This window comes from Podarcis melisellensis (assembly GCF_964234715.1).
Source record: "Podarcis melisellensis genome assembly, chromosome: 2".
Taxonomy (NCBI): domain Eukaryota; kingdom Metazoa; phylum Chordata; class Lepidosauria; order Squamata; family Lacertidae; genus Podarcis; species Podarcis melisellensis.
This window is the reverse complement of record NC_138529.1, coordinates 2,948,846-2,962,709: the sequence shown is the minus strand read 5'-3', so window position 1 is coordinate 2,962,709 and position 13,864 is coordinate 2,948,846. Positions and strand designations below refer to the sequence as shown.

Below are 13,864 nucleotides of genomic sequence, written 5' to 3'. Positions count from 1 at the left end.
AAGGTGGAGGGGAGGAATCTCCTGTTTTTCCATCACCAAATCGAAAGCCCAAAATGTTTCAGGTGCACCCAGAAGTTTTTGGAGTTTAGCTCCCTTTAGCCCAGGACAGCATGGCCAGTGGTCAAGGATGATGGGAGAAGTATGAAATGTAAGAGAGGCATGGCATGGAAAGGGTTTCAGTTCCCATGGTGTCCAAACACTTCCTTTTTGATCCCACATCTACCTCTAGCTAAGCAGGTGCTATTGTTTTCAACAAACACATCATCTTTATGGTGTGTGGCAAGGCTTTCTCGTCTCATAGAAGAAAAGTGACCTGTCTGGGCACAGAAGTGAGGACTGCCCTTACTTCCCCACCCCCAGGTATGACTTTGTATTGTGGGCAAGGGGTAACTATGTCCTGTTCTTCCCTTCCAGATGGCCTTGTGGATGTGCTCCAGGCGTTTGGTGTGCGAGAGGGCAAAAATGGGGTCTCTATCGCTGCTGGTATCTGCACCCAGAGAAATGGCTCTGATGAAAGTGATCTTGCCTTCCGCCTAGAGAACCAGACATATTTCAGCGCCCCAACCAAGCAGCTCTTTCCTGGTAAGGGTGGAGCATGAAAACTCATTGGATTGTGTATTGCATCAAAGCTGATGGGCAGACTCTGAGCCTTTTTTGTAATATTTTTCGTTTAAATTTTCAAAAGTTTAACATATAATTTCAGTACATGAATTTGTATTCTTCCAACTTCCCATCCCATTTTCTCCCCATCTGCTGCACAATACCTTCTATTTCTTATACCATCACTTCAGTAATGTTTTCTCTAATTCCTTCCCAGTTCTCACTGTCATGCCTTCCTCCCTTGCAGATGGCTCCTTCCCAGTGGACTTCTCAATACTGGCTACTCTGCGAGCTGTCAAAGGAAGCCAGTCATTCTTGCTCTCTGTATATGATGAGCGGGGAGTACAGCAACTTGGTGTAGAGATTGGACGGTCTCCGGTCTTCCTCTATGAAGACCAGCTTGGCCACCCAGTGCCTGAGGACTATCCTCACTTTCGCCGAGTCAACTTGGCTGATGGCAAGTGAGTTGGGATCGGTGGGGTGGGAAGAAGCCACTGAAAGTTGTTATCTGATTTGGGCACACATGCACACAACTGAAAGACCAGTTTAGGTCTACAGTGTCCTATATATTTTCAAAGAGCTGATGGTTGTATAATGAAAGTCTCATGGGCAAGGGCCACAGTTCAGTGGGTAGAGCATCTGCCTTGCACAAAGAAAGCTTTTGGTTCAACCCCCAGCATCCCCAGGGCTAGGAGTGTCCCCTGTTTGAAACATGGAGAGCCACTCCCAGTCCGTGCAGACAATACTGAGCTAGATGGACCAGTGGTCTGACTCAGTAAAGACAGCTTCTGTATGCTTCTATCATATTCCCTTGTGCACACATTCCCATCGGCCTCTCTGGTCAAATAGATTTTGCCAATAATCCAAACCTTTTTAAAATCCTTGAACAGAGATAAGAAGGATGAGTGGACACTCCCCACCCCTGTGGACACACCCCAGGCACACACATACACAGATTTTTCCTAAGGTGGTACCCCAGCCCTAATATTCCACTTTCTAAAGATGGGGAACCTGTGGTCCTCTAGCTCTTGCTGGTCTTCAGCTTCCATCAACTAGAGTCATTATGGTTGATGGTCACGGCTGATGAGAGTTGTCATCTAGCAACGTCTGGGGGGGGGGTCAAATGTTCCCCATGTCTGCTTTAACTCTTTGCTTTGATAATTCCTTATTAAATGCCATTGAATTGTGGTGAGACATTTCTGCTCATCTCTATCCCATCTGTTCCTGTGGTCTTCTCCAATTATACCATTCCTTTAGGTATGTGTGAAGTAGGGAATAAAGTATTGGGTTTGATCATGCCAAACATTTGTTCACATTATTCCAGGGCCATTAATTTTACTGGATGGTCTTAGCGAGTTTCTTATCACATACTCTGTCAACCCAGCCTACCTCTTGGGGATGTTGTGAGGATAAATGAGATGTGAACTTTTAAATGATATGGAAGTGATTATCAGTGGAGATCTTCAGTCCAAGTTTTAGCTGAGTAGTTCAAATCCATATATCAAAGGGTTGGTGTATTGGATAGATTTTGGACTGTGAAGAGCTGGGTTCAAATCCCCACTTGTACATATTCAAAAAACTCGCTGTGTGGTCTTGGGCAAGTCACTCTCTCTCATCCTAGTCTACCTTATAGGATAAAACAGATAACCGCACATGTGCTTTCCTGAGTTCCTTGGGAACAGGGTGGGATATAAATAAAGTGAATTTTAAGATGTGGGAAACAATCATTATTAATGTGAAAATTCAGTGTTGCCTCTTTTCTCCTCCTGGATCATATTACCACAGCTTCTTTTATGCCAATAGCAAATAGCACTGTTTCCAGTCTCATTCTCTTGGCCTCTCTGGGTCTGTTTCACCCCCCCTGTTTCACTATACATGGTGAAAGTCAGTCCACTCCACTGTCAGATGAGAGTATGATCTAGGTCCCCAGTGCCCTGTTTCCAGGCACCTTATTTATCTCACTTAATACCCACCTTTCTGACCTGTACCATCCCTTGGCAGGTGGCATCGCATTGCTCTGAGTGTGGAAGGTGGGAATGTATCTTTGAGTATTGACTGTGAAGACCCTGCAATACTTCCCCTAAAGCGAGGCATGCAGCCAATTGTCAGTGTTGATGGTGCCACCTTGCTTGCAGCTCGCCGGCCGGATGAAGATGTTTTTGAGGTAGGAAATATTGTTCAGAAGTCTCAAATGCTTTCTTTGATCATTTCATGCACCTCTAACTGCCGCCAAAGAGTGTACCAGTCAGTTAGATAGTCTATATTTGCCTACAGATGTCTTCACAAACAAAACTCTAGTTGGGATGCATGACCCACCAAACATCTGGCCTTACCAATGTGCCAACATTGTTTCTTATGGGAGTTACTGAATCCAGAACTCTGTGTACCCAATTCCAGTCATGCCACCTTCTTCCGTGGGTCTGGCAGGAATCTGGGAGGCTGCGTGGACTTTGGGCTCACAGGGCCAGATATTTTATAGTGCCACAAATCTCATAGAATCCAGATGCCCTTTTCTGCCCTAACAGTCACCTTGGCACCCTCTGAAATGTAAATTGATGTTGGAGCATGGAAAACCAATGACTCGTGCACAGGTCCCCCCACCTCCCGTTTCCACCCTTCACTCTCTGAAGCTTGCTGCCTGTATGGTTGAGGGAGTTCAGCAGAGCCTGCCTTTGTATGCCTGTACTGACTGCCGGGTTTATGTTAGGATCTTTCTTATGGAGCTTCACTTAATTTCAGGCAGGGACTGCAGACACAGAACTGAGTGGGCTGTCCTTTTATGGCCTTGGAGTCACAATGAGAAAGTTAGATCATCATACCATGGTCCTATTGTGACTGTGACAGTGAAACTTCTGGTATGGGTTGCCTGAGCTCATGAGATGACACAGAATATTGTCTGCAAACATTTCAGCTACTCAGGAATGTTTGCTGTCAGGATCAAATGAAGAAAGGGGACAGTTGTCAGTTTGGCTGGGATTCAAACCTCACATAGGCCTTAGGACTGGAAAGAGGTCCCAAGACGTAGTGAAGCTAAAGGACAGGGAGCCCAGAGATAATGTAAGTGATGGAAGGGTGTACAATAGGCAGCAAAAATGGCTTGTCTGGTAGGGCAGAGCTGCAGCAAAAGCCTCCGGGCAGTAGTGTCATGGCTGCTTACGGGGAGGAGGAGTAAGGCAGCAACAAGATAAGGGCTGGGTGGGCAAACAGGTGGGAGCACTGGGTTGACTCTAGTGATGTGACTGCATATTCCCAATCTGGCTGTTGCTTCACCCATCCTCCTCCCAGTAAATGGCAGCAACACTTCTGCTGGGAGGCCATTAAGGTGCCTCCATGAAGTGAGCCACTGTGGATAGGCAGAAACAGGAACCTAAAAAGGGGTAGGGGGAGAAGGCACGAGGAGAAGGCAGAGAAAAGGAAGCCGTATCTGTCTGCAGTGAGGAGATTCTTCACTTTTGGGGAAGGAGTGCTCATATATTTTACCTTTTCCAAACAGAAGTGGAAATAAAGTTTTAAAAGGAAAACCAAGAAGGCAGAGGGCCTTCTTGTTAGTGACATCCTCCCTGTGGAACGCCCTCCTGTCAGATGTCAAGGAGTTAAAGAATTACACAACTTTTAGAAGACATGTGAAGGCAGCCTGGTATCGGGAAATTTTTAATGTTTGATTTTTTTTTATTATTATGCTTTTAGATATGCTGTAAGCCGCCCAGACTGATTGGGGAAACCCAGTCAGATGGGTGGGGAATAATAATAATAATAATAATAATAATAATAATAATTATTATTATTATTATTATTATTATTCAAGTGCTGCAGATGTTTTTCATCTGAAGAGAAAATCCCCGACCTCGCCCCAGGGATTCCCAAATCTGGGCAGGACAACGCTGGCCCTTTTCCAGTGGTCTCCAGAAGCAGAGAAAAGCCCCAGCCGCCTCCTACATTCTTCCCCCAAGCACAAAATGTCAGAGGGCAGAAGGTCTTTGAAGGCATCTAGGCTGGGTCCTGGGGGTGGCCAAGAACAAGCACTTCTTGTAGTGGCTCTCAGGAAACCTTGGCCCAGAGCCATTAGCCTCTGGGGAGTTGGGCGGCAGCGACGGAGTGCCTGGAAGGTTTGGATGTGGCCATTTTGGACTGTGGGGCAGCTGTCTGTTGGGTAGCAATGTGGTGGGAGGGCTCACTGGAACTGTGTGTGTGTGTGTGTGTGTGTGTCTGCTTCTGTGTCTGTTTCTGTGTGTGTGTGTGTGTGTGTGTGTGTGTAAGGAACCAGGAGGAATGCTCCAAAGCTACAGTGTATGCCTGTTCTGTCACACTTCTCTCATAATCCTCTCTCCTACCTCCAGCAAGGAATGTAGCTAATCCTCCTGAAGCAGAACAAAGTGCTCCAGGCAAAGGCACCAGGGAGCCTGCAGTGAGGGGTGGGCTTGAGAGGAACAACAGGGCAAGAAGTGCAGGAACTATAGTTTCACGAGCAGTCACTATTCTGCCTTCTGTCAAATTCCATTCTAGTTAGGGTGAAAGGGGACTCTGGGACTCTCATTCCTTGCTCCAGCCCTTCAATTAAAACTATTCCACACAGCAATCATGCTCATGGCTGCAACACTGGCATTTTCCATAGTAAACAGAAAGTATGAAGGGCAGGTACACATCCCTGGATGTGTGGTGGATGAAGGCCAGAGATCCTTGGCCAACTGAGGCTCCTCAGCATGGGTTCGCAGCCTGTTTTGGGATGCTTAGTCAGAATTTATACTTTCTAAGGAAAAAATGGTTTTTTAAAAGCGTCTGTTGCTAAAGACCTGCTTAAAATATCTGAATGACCCATTTGCAATATTAACCACATTTCTGCAAGCAGCCAGCCTGAATGTGTGAGAGAGCAGGGTCTCTTTGTTCGACTTTTGGTGATGCAATTTTGGTGATTAAAATTTTGGATATCTCTGTACCCCTCCCTATCCCCAAGCCCACCTAACTGTCTATTCTCCCCACAGAATAAATCTGGGAGGGGGTTATGCACAGAGGGTTCACAGCATGCTTTTTGCTAGTAGTATATGAAAATGTGATACTCTGCAATTTGGCTGGAAGTAGATTGAATGAGCTGTGACATCACTGAATGGGAACAGAATGCTAGGAGGTATTTTAGAAGTGTGCCTTAGTAAATATGCATTCACAGGGTCTTAAGTGTATATTTTTTACAAAGCTGGGTATGCAGATGTTCTCTCTCTCTGTGTATGTGTGCATATGCGATTCTATTTGTTTATGTGTCTGGGAATCTGGACACTCTCCCAGTCCTGCCGGCTCCTCCCTCCCTGTGACTTCCTTTTTGATCGAGGGGCTTCCTTTGCTTGATCCAGCCCTCTCTGTCCCTACCTGACCCTTGGGCCATGACTCACTCCCTTCCCCTGTGCTCTCCATCTTGCTGCTCGATTTCTTTTCCTTTCCATCTCCAAATGAATGTTGGGAGCACAGTAATTGTGGGTCCCAGCTGAGCAGGTGGGAGCAGGCGGTTCCGGGGGCTGTGCTGGAAACAGGCCCAATGGACATACTTTATGAGATGATTTATTGGGAGCATATGTTGCTTGTGCACCAGGGCTGGCTAGGATCACACAGGCCCAGTGGAGGGAGAGGGGGGCATGTCCAGCTGCAACTCAAAGCATGTTTGTGTACATGCACAGTCATAACAATTTGGCATACTGTGCTGTTGGCATTGTGGTCCCAGGCAAGAGAGACGAAAAGAAAGAAGGGGAAAAGGGACAATTGACTTCTTTTAGTGCACTCTAAGTTCCATTGGCATATGAGTATGCAGACTTTCAGACTATACAGAGCTATTTGCCTCGCTCCATCATTGGCTGGGTGCTAAGTTCTGTGTAGCCTAAATGTTTGCTGTCTGGAGCATGGTCCAGAGATAGTGAATCCAAGAGTGGACAGGAGACTATTTGGATTGTTGTGCTGTATCCTTACAAAGTCCATTTAGGAAAGGATGAGATCAGCAGTCAGGCAAATGGAAGAAGAGTCTGATATTCATGAAGCCAATTCTGTATGAACACTGGCAAGGAGGCCTGCTAAGAAAATATCCAAGACCAAGGATGAATTGATCTGGACAGATGGACACAGGGCTTCTAGCCAATTTGAAGGTTGGGCTGAGGACCAGACAAGGCCTGGGAGTGCCTGCATGGGCAGCAAACAATAGAGAAGACCAGCGTTCGCCAATCCTTTGGGCTGGCTAACTGACTGAAGCTGTGGCTTCTGGAATGGGAGGATCTGGGTTAGAGTTCTGTGAGGTGTGATACCTAAAAACAGCATAGTTCTGGGGGAGAAAAGTTATGAGTTCTTATCCTTGCATGGCAGAGAGAGAGCAACTTCCTCCTAAGAGATGATGTGGTATTGTGGTTAAGAGCAGGAATGGTTCTCCCACCTCACCAAGTTCCAACTCACAGGGTGACCTTTTGTAACTAGTAAGGCTTCAGGCTCCCCTCTCCCAATTTTGCAACAGAGGGGTAGCTATTCTGATCTTGAAGGCTGTGGTAAAGATTACTGAGTGAATGCCCATGGAGTGCTTTGAGCATTTAGGGCAAGTTATATAACACAGTTACTAGATGTTGTAGGAGGAGACAGTCCAAGGAAATATACACATTTGTCTCATTTAATTGTCTCCACAGTCTTACCACGCTCTCTTCTCACTGCAGTAGAAACGTACACACAGACATGTGGCAGATGCTACATGCAAACATATACACCCTGACAATGACTGCCTGTGTGTGTGTGTGTGTACACATGGGCACATGTTTGCAACAACATTCTGACATGCTGTGTTCACTCCCCCACTCCTGTCTTCCTTTCAGGGTGATCTCCAGCAGCTGCTGATTGTGCCGGATTCAGCAGCTGCAGCCCACTATTGTCAGCATTACATGCCTGATTGTGACAGACAGCTCACCTACGTGTTGCACGCCCAGGATCCCGAAGAGGTAGGAGAGCAAAGTCCAGGGGTTCCCTGTATTCGTGACTATTACCCCAGAGCTGAGCCAAATTTGGAGGCCTATATAGGAGCTAGGGCTGGGGGAGATATTTGATGAAGTCAGCATTTAAAGGCAAGCCTACTTCATTCACACTTTCTGGAATAGTACATGGACTGAAAAACAGCCATTCTGTGAACTCCACCCTCTTCTGAATTCTGCAATGTACAGAAATACATATACTAAGGCAAAGTGTGCATATAGACGTCTATATTGATGAATGTAACATACAAAATGCTTTATGTTAGGGGGAATTGCATCCAAAAGCGTGTGTAGTAGGAAAAATCTGCACTTAAAATGCTGCTAAATTTTCATGAACCTTTTTTGAGAATAATTCTCAAACTGATATGGAAATGTGGAGAACTGAACTTAAGATCTGAAAAGCAAGAAACAAGGAGAAATTTGAATCAGCAGATTGACCCATCCGCCGATGCTCCCTGGCCTAGTCAGCGAAGAAGACCTTTCCTGACCATGGAATGTGACTTATGTGACGTATTAGGCTTGCTCAGTACCATAGATGCTTCCCTCCCCCATTCTTAAAAGTCAAGATTTGCTCCCACTCTAAGTCTAACTGACTCCCCTCCATCATCAGCACCTGCTTTCTGAGGCAGTTGCCCCACTCTGGTGAATGGTAGGGCCAGCACTGCTGGTTCCATAGGGGCAATATTGGTACTTGAGGTGGCAGAATTCCAGAGATGCTAGGCTGATTCAGAAAGCCTTCATACTCATACAGAGCTGGATTCATCCAATGAGTCCTGCTAGGAGAAGCTCATGCCAGGACTTGGGAATGCTACAGCAAAGGCATATTCAGCCTGTGGTAGAGATGTGGAGACTGGCCTTTTTTTTTGTACATCATCATGCCTTGCTGAAACCTGGACCTGCTTAATGTGGGGGCCTCTGATGTATTCCCCAGATATTGCTTGTCTTCTGCATTTATTACACACTGACAAGGGTTGTGGGAGTGGAAGCAGTATGTGATGGGGCCATGGTCAGGAAATATAGAGGCACATCTTTTTGTGTTATCAACTATGGAAATCCCCAGGCTCCCAGCTTCAAAGCATGAGCGTATATAAGCATCACTAAATGGACTGAAGGATTCATGCAGTCTGACCTTTTAAGAGGGCTCATGGGGGCAGGGCAGGGGAATTGATTGGAGGGCAGCATGCTTTGAAATGTCAGTCAAAACATGGAGCAGAGCCTGCTAACTTCAGGGATGTGGGAGACATAATAGAATCATAGACCTGTAGAGTTGGAAGGGACACCCTGAGGGTCATCTAGTCCAACCCCCCTGCAATTCATGAATCATTTGTCCAAAATGAGGCCCAAACCCACAACCCTGAGATTAAGAGTCTCATGCTTGACCAGCTGAGCTATTCTGAGTTATTAATCTGTCGTCTGGGGAACGTGGATCTCCAGAACCAGGCTACACCCTTCCCATCATGATCAGAATGGCACCCATCACTCTGCAGCTGCCTGTGGAATTACTGAAAGGTCTCAGTGCCCTGCTCTGCCTGGATCCTATGTTGGAACAGAACTCTGTGTGGAAACCCCTCTTGCAGGAACTGTTTTTAGTTCCATTTGGTAAGCCCACAGCTAATAGGGCCAGCCGTGAGCCTGGATCGTCCACTTGAGGGTTGATGGAGATTGCTTCTGCAGCCTGTGGGATGTAGTGGGCAAAATGGGGTTGACCCCAAAGGCATCCAGCAGAGCCCAGGGCATGATGGAATGGAGGCAGAACGTGAGTATGTGGGCAGAAGGGACAGGTATAAAATGTTACTGGATCGAGCCATCTTGGCCCCAAAGCAAGCAAGGGCTATACTATTGGGTGAAGGGTCTCTCGTCTGTGTGCCCTGTTCCCCTCTGCCTACCTGCCTCTTGGGAATGGGCTCCTGGTGGCTGGGGGTGGGGGTGGCACCTCTTGGTGTTCCATGGGAATAGTGGAGTGCCTCTCTTCTTTCTCAACTGTCTGCTTTCTCTCTCTTTCCCTCCCCCCATCCTTCATTGTTTCCTCCCCTTCTTCTGTCTTCTCCCTCCCCCCAATCCTGTGCAGAACATTCCCCGCAGGAAGGGCAAGAAGGGCAAGGGCAAGAGAAAGGGCAAGGGCAAGAGGAAAGGGAGAGGCAAGAAGAAGAGGAACAAGGAGTCGCCGGAGACGTCCTCGCTCACTCCGGCCCCCGGCCAGGTAGAGAGTGCAACTAACTGCCCTCTGCTGGCCTAATAACACACAGCCTCTCCTGGCCTAACCCTCTGCCCACCTAACTGAGCTGTCCTGCCTAACCTGCCTAACTCGCAGCTTTTCTCCTGCTTTGTCCCAAGCAGTTCTTCAGGCAGAACTGCCTGCTCAGTGCTTGCCTCCTCTGTCCACATGTTGCTGCCCCTCAGGGGCAACCATGAAAACCATGTTCAGCAGCTGCTGGCCTCGGGGGTCATGAACTCTAGGAGAGCCGGGAGTTCTGGGCTCCCCTCCATGCTTCTGATTCCACTGGTGCCAGTTGGCCACAAAGCTTTTTCTTCAGATGCGCAGGTGAGTTTACATGCCTGAGGACACATTCTCCCCACCTGTGTGCCAGGTCATGTCTCCTATGGGTCTTCTCCTGATGTTCAACCATCAGTCATTTTCAAAGTCTAGATGAGCCCGTGAGTCGATGAGCTTGATCAGCCAAATTTCCCCAGGAAACTGGAGTAACGCAGGGCGTTTGCATGGATGGGAAGCTACAGTAGCTTCTTGGTAGATCACAGAGAGTGTTCACATAGATTTATGGCTGGTTTCATCATGGTGTGATGATACTGGCCTTTAACAAGGCAGGCATGTTGAAATGTAAATAAAGAAATGTAGGCTCAAGAAAATGGATTGCTTTGGACCTTGATATTTTGAATCAGTAATCAGTATCTCTTAACAAAAAAAAATCTCACTATATAGAAGGGTCTGGTGACTTCTGTTTCAGTGTATCTGAAGAAGTGTGCATGCACACGAAAGCTCATACCAAGAACTGACTTAGTTGGTCTTTAAGGTGCTACTGGAAGGAATTTTGTTTTGTTTTGACTATGGCAGACCAACACGGCTACCTATCTGTAACAGTATCTCTTAAGACACTGTCCTGTTAGGCAGCCTGGATTTTTTAAAGGTATATTTCCTAAAGGTTTTACTTATACAACACAGTATAGAAAAAAGTGCAGTAAGGAAAGGGACATAAAGAATATCAGCTTAATTCAGAACATGGTGTTGATATTCTTTGTGTCCCTTTCTTTATAGTGCTTGAATCCCTTGAATTTTGTTGTAAAAATAAAAATGTTCAGAAATCAAGGCTGCGTAATATGACACTGTCAAAAGAGAGACATCATCAATTATTGGTCTGCCCTTGAACTTAGACCAGCTTTTCATTTGCTATATTAGGGGTGGGGAGCCTGTGGCCCTGCAGATGTTGTTGCAGATGTAACTCCCACCAGCCTTAGTCATTGGTCATGCTGGCTGGGGCTGATGGGAGTTTTGGAGTACAACAACAAGGACACTCCTCGTGGAATTCACTGCAGTTCCAGTTTCCTTCCTGAGTGGAAAACCTGAGTTTGCAACTCTGTCATGTGTGAAACAGCCTAGAGAAGTGTTTCAGGTCGGTTAGAACCCCAAAGCTTTGATTCCCCTCCCCCCATGCTTAGGGGAGAGAAATGAGCATCATGCCTCCCCTCTATCCAATCCTTATGACATAGGTATGTCTTCCTGTGCCCATTGTATTCTCTTCCTGCATTTTGCTGCTCTCCTTCCTTCCTCCCATTACTGGCCCTTTTATGTCAGGGCAGTATCCAGAAACTTGTGAAATATGGGTCAGGGGGCTGCTGAGCTCATCCTGCCAGTGAGTCACTGTTGGCTTGGCCAGGGAGAACCATTTTCCTGCCAAATGGAGCAGTTGGAGGAGTTCCTCCCTCTGGGATCAGAACTCCAGCTGCTGGACTGCTCAGTACTGGCAGAGAAAAAGCATCTTTCCCTCTCTTCCCTTTCCCAACTTCTTCCCAGGAAAGAGCTGCCACCCACCTGCCCTTGCTTTTCGCCTTGACGTGGGCTTATCCCTCCCTTTCACCATTCCCCAAACGCTTGTCTATGAGCAAAGTTCAGGACTGCCGGGCAGTTGATCACAAATAGGCATTGGATACTTTTACACAACCCCCCCCCCCCACCATTTAGCATGGTCAACAAAAATGGATCATTTGGATTTTGGCAAGGTCACCTAGTCTTACAAAGGCTGTGGCACATATGTAGAGATCACACCCTGCTTCATCTTGAGACATCTTGGCAAAGCTCATTGAGCCTGCCAGAGGGCTTGCAAATCTCGTTTGTCATTCCAGAATCAACTAATTCAAATTAAAAACTGCTTGTGTAAACCTATAAAGACATACTGTGACTTGGAGTTGGAGAGGTGGCAGTACTGTTTTGGAGGTCTGAATATCAGGTGTTGTTGTTGTTGTTGTTTAGTCGTTCAGTTGTGTCCGACTCTTCGTGACCCCATGGACCAGAGAACGCCAGGCACCTCTGTCCTCCACTGCCTCCCGCAGTTTGGTCAGACTCATGCTGGTAACCTCGAAAACACTATCCAACCATCTCGTCCTCCGTCGCCCCCTTCTCCTTGTGCCCTCCATCTTTCCCAACATCAGGGTCTTCTCCAGGGAGTCTTCTCTTCTCATGAGGTGGCCAAAGTACTGGAGCCTCAGCTTCACAATCTGTCCTTCCAGTGAGCACTCAGGGTTGATTTCCTTCAGTATGGAGAGGTTTGATCTTCTTGCAGTCCATGGGACTCTCAAGAGTCTCCTCCAGCACCATAATTCAAAAGCATCAATTCTTCGGCGATCAGCCTTCTTTATGGTCCAGCTCTCACTTCCATGCATGTTGGATGCTGGAAGGGAAAATTCTACCCTCCTCCACCCCCCCGGCCAATTTTGGGATCTGTCTGAGATTAAATTGCATAACAGCAGTGCATTTTAAAATAATTTGTTGTGATTATTTACTTATGCCTCATAATGACCCAAAGTTTAAACACTCCCAGGGAATAAATACATGGGAGATGACATATGCGACTGCGTGCATTTTGTAAGTAGTGCTCTTGGGTTCTCTTTCCTTTCTTTTCCTCCTGCTTTCTCAGGTCAAACACTGGGTGAATAAATTACTTAAACCATTTTTATCCAGTTCCCCAGCTGAAAAGATTCCTAGAGCAGCTTACATATAATCAATAGTGAACAGGACAATCTCTGCTTGCAGACTTACAACCTGAAAGGTGCAACACAAAAGGATGGGGAGGAAACAGCGAGGAAAGCAAATTTGGACCAGAATTCTCAAAGTTACAAAGTAGTTCTTATAATGACCAGTTGGAATGGAAACAGTTCAAGGAGAAGAGGGACAAAACCAGTAGATTTCTCAGCAGAGCTGATGGAATGGCCTTGGTTTCTTTCTCTTCCATTGCTTCAGCCTAGCCTGATAGATTCACCACAAATCACATGTGCTATTCCATTCTGCTGCAGCCTCTTTCACTCCTTGATGGCAGTGGGCCTCAGCAGGAGTAGGAATGGACTGGCCATGTTTATTCATTTGACGGAGGAATGACAGCTCAGTGTGAACCAGCATTCACTGATGCACTTAAGTCCCATGCAAAAATCACACTATGGGTGACCAGTGATCCATAGGATGGGCAGTCATAGCTGGCATGTGAAGCGGATGCACAGAAGTGATTCTGCCTCCCCCTCATGTAGCAGCTGTACTTAGATTTCCAGATATGTAGGTTTTGCTGATATGGAATACGCCTGATGTCAAGAACTGTTCGGGTCGCTGTGTCTTGAGGTTTGGCTTTGAATTTCACTAGCCTTCAGGGTCTCCAGGGGAGGTTGCAGATCTCAGAGTGTTGAAAGTGACAGACTATTTTGTGCTTGGCTTGAGAGCTTCTGATGTTCATACTGCCTCTGTGCCCACTGGGTTCTTCCCTGCAGACATTATGCAAAAGCCATGCTCTTGCCTTATCTGGTGCTAGTAGCACCTGGAACTGCCCTACCAAACTTTATCCCCATATCTGCTAGCAAGTAGCCTTTAGCTCTCAGGCTCCACCCTATGGAATGCCAGTGCTTGAGCCCCCAGGAAACCTGGCTGCCTTAATGCTAGGAGGCTTTAGGGAATGGTAGCTTATTATTTTACATTTCCGCCCCAACCAAACCCTATTGGCTCAGAAGCATGGCTGGCTCTAGTTGGTGTAACCTTTAACGTGCTGGGCTCCATTAGCCCTGGTGTT

The 13,864-nt window shown here is 46.8% G+C and overlaps 1 protein-coding gene across 3 annotated transcripts in view; it reads left to right on the top strand.

The window, feature by feature from the left end:
• The window catches only part of COL5A3 (collagen type V alpha 3 chain), a 119,089-nt gene that overhangs the window by 24,387 nt on the left and 80,838 nt on the right, over positions 1–13,864 (top strand). Inside the window, exons 2-6 of one of the 3 annotated variants that reach the window (XM_081898089.1) lie at positions 415–582; positions 848–1,061; positions 2,602–2,764; positions 7,431–7,553; positions 9,652–9,783. In XM_081898089.1, coding sequence (XP_081754215.1) covers positions 415–582; positions 848–1,061; positions 2,602–2,764; positions 7,431–7,553; positions 9,652–9,783 — 800 coding nt within the window. Of the gene's footprint in view, positions 1–414; positions 583–847; positions 1,062–2,601; positions 2,765–7,430; positions 7,554–9,651; positions 9,784–9,809; positions 10,126–13,864 lie in introns of those variants that run through there. The other 2 variants (XM_081898090.1, XM_081898091.1) reach the window with 2 other exon arrangements.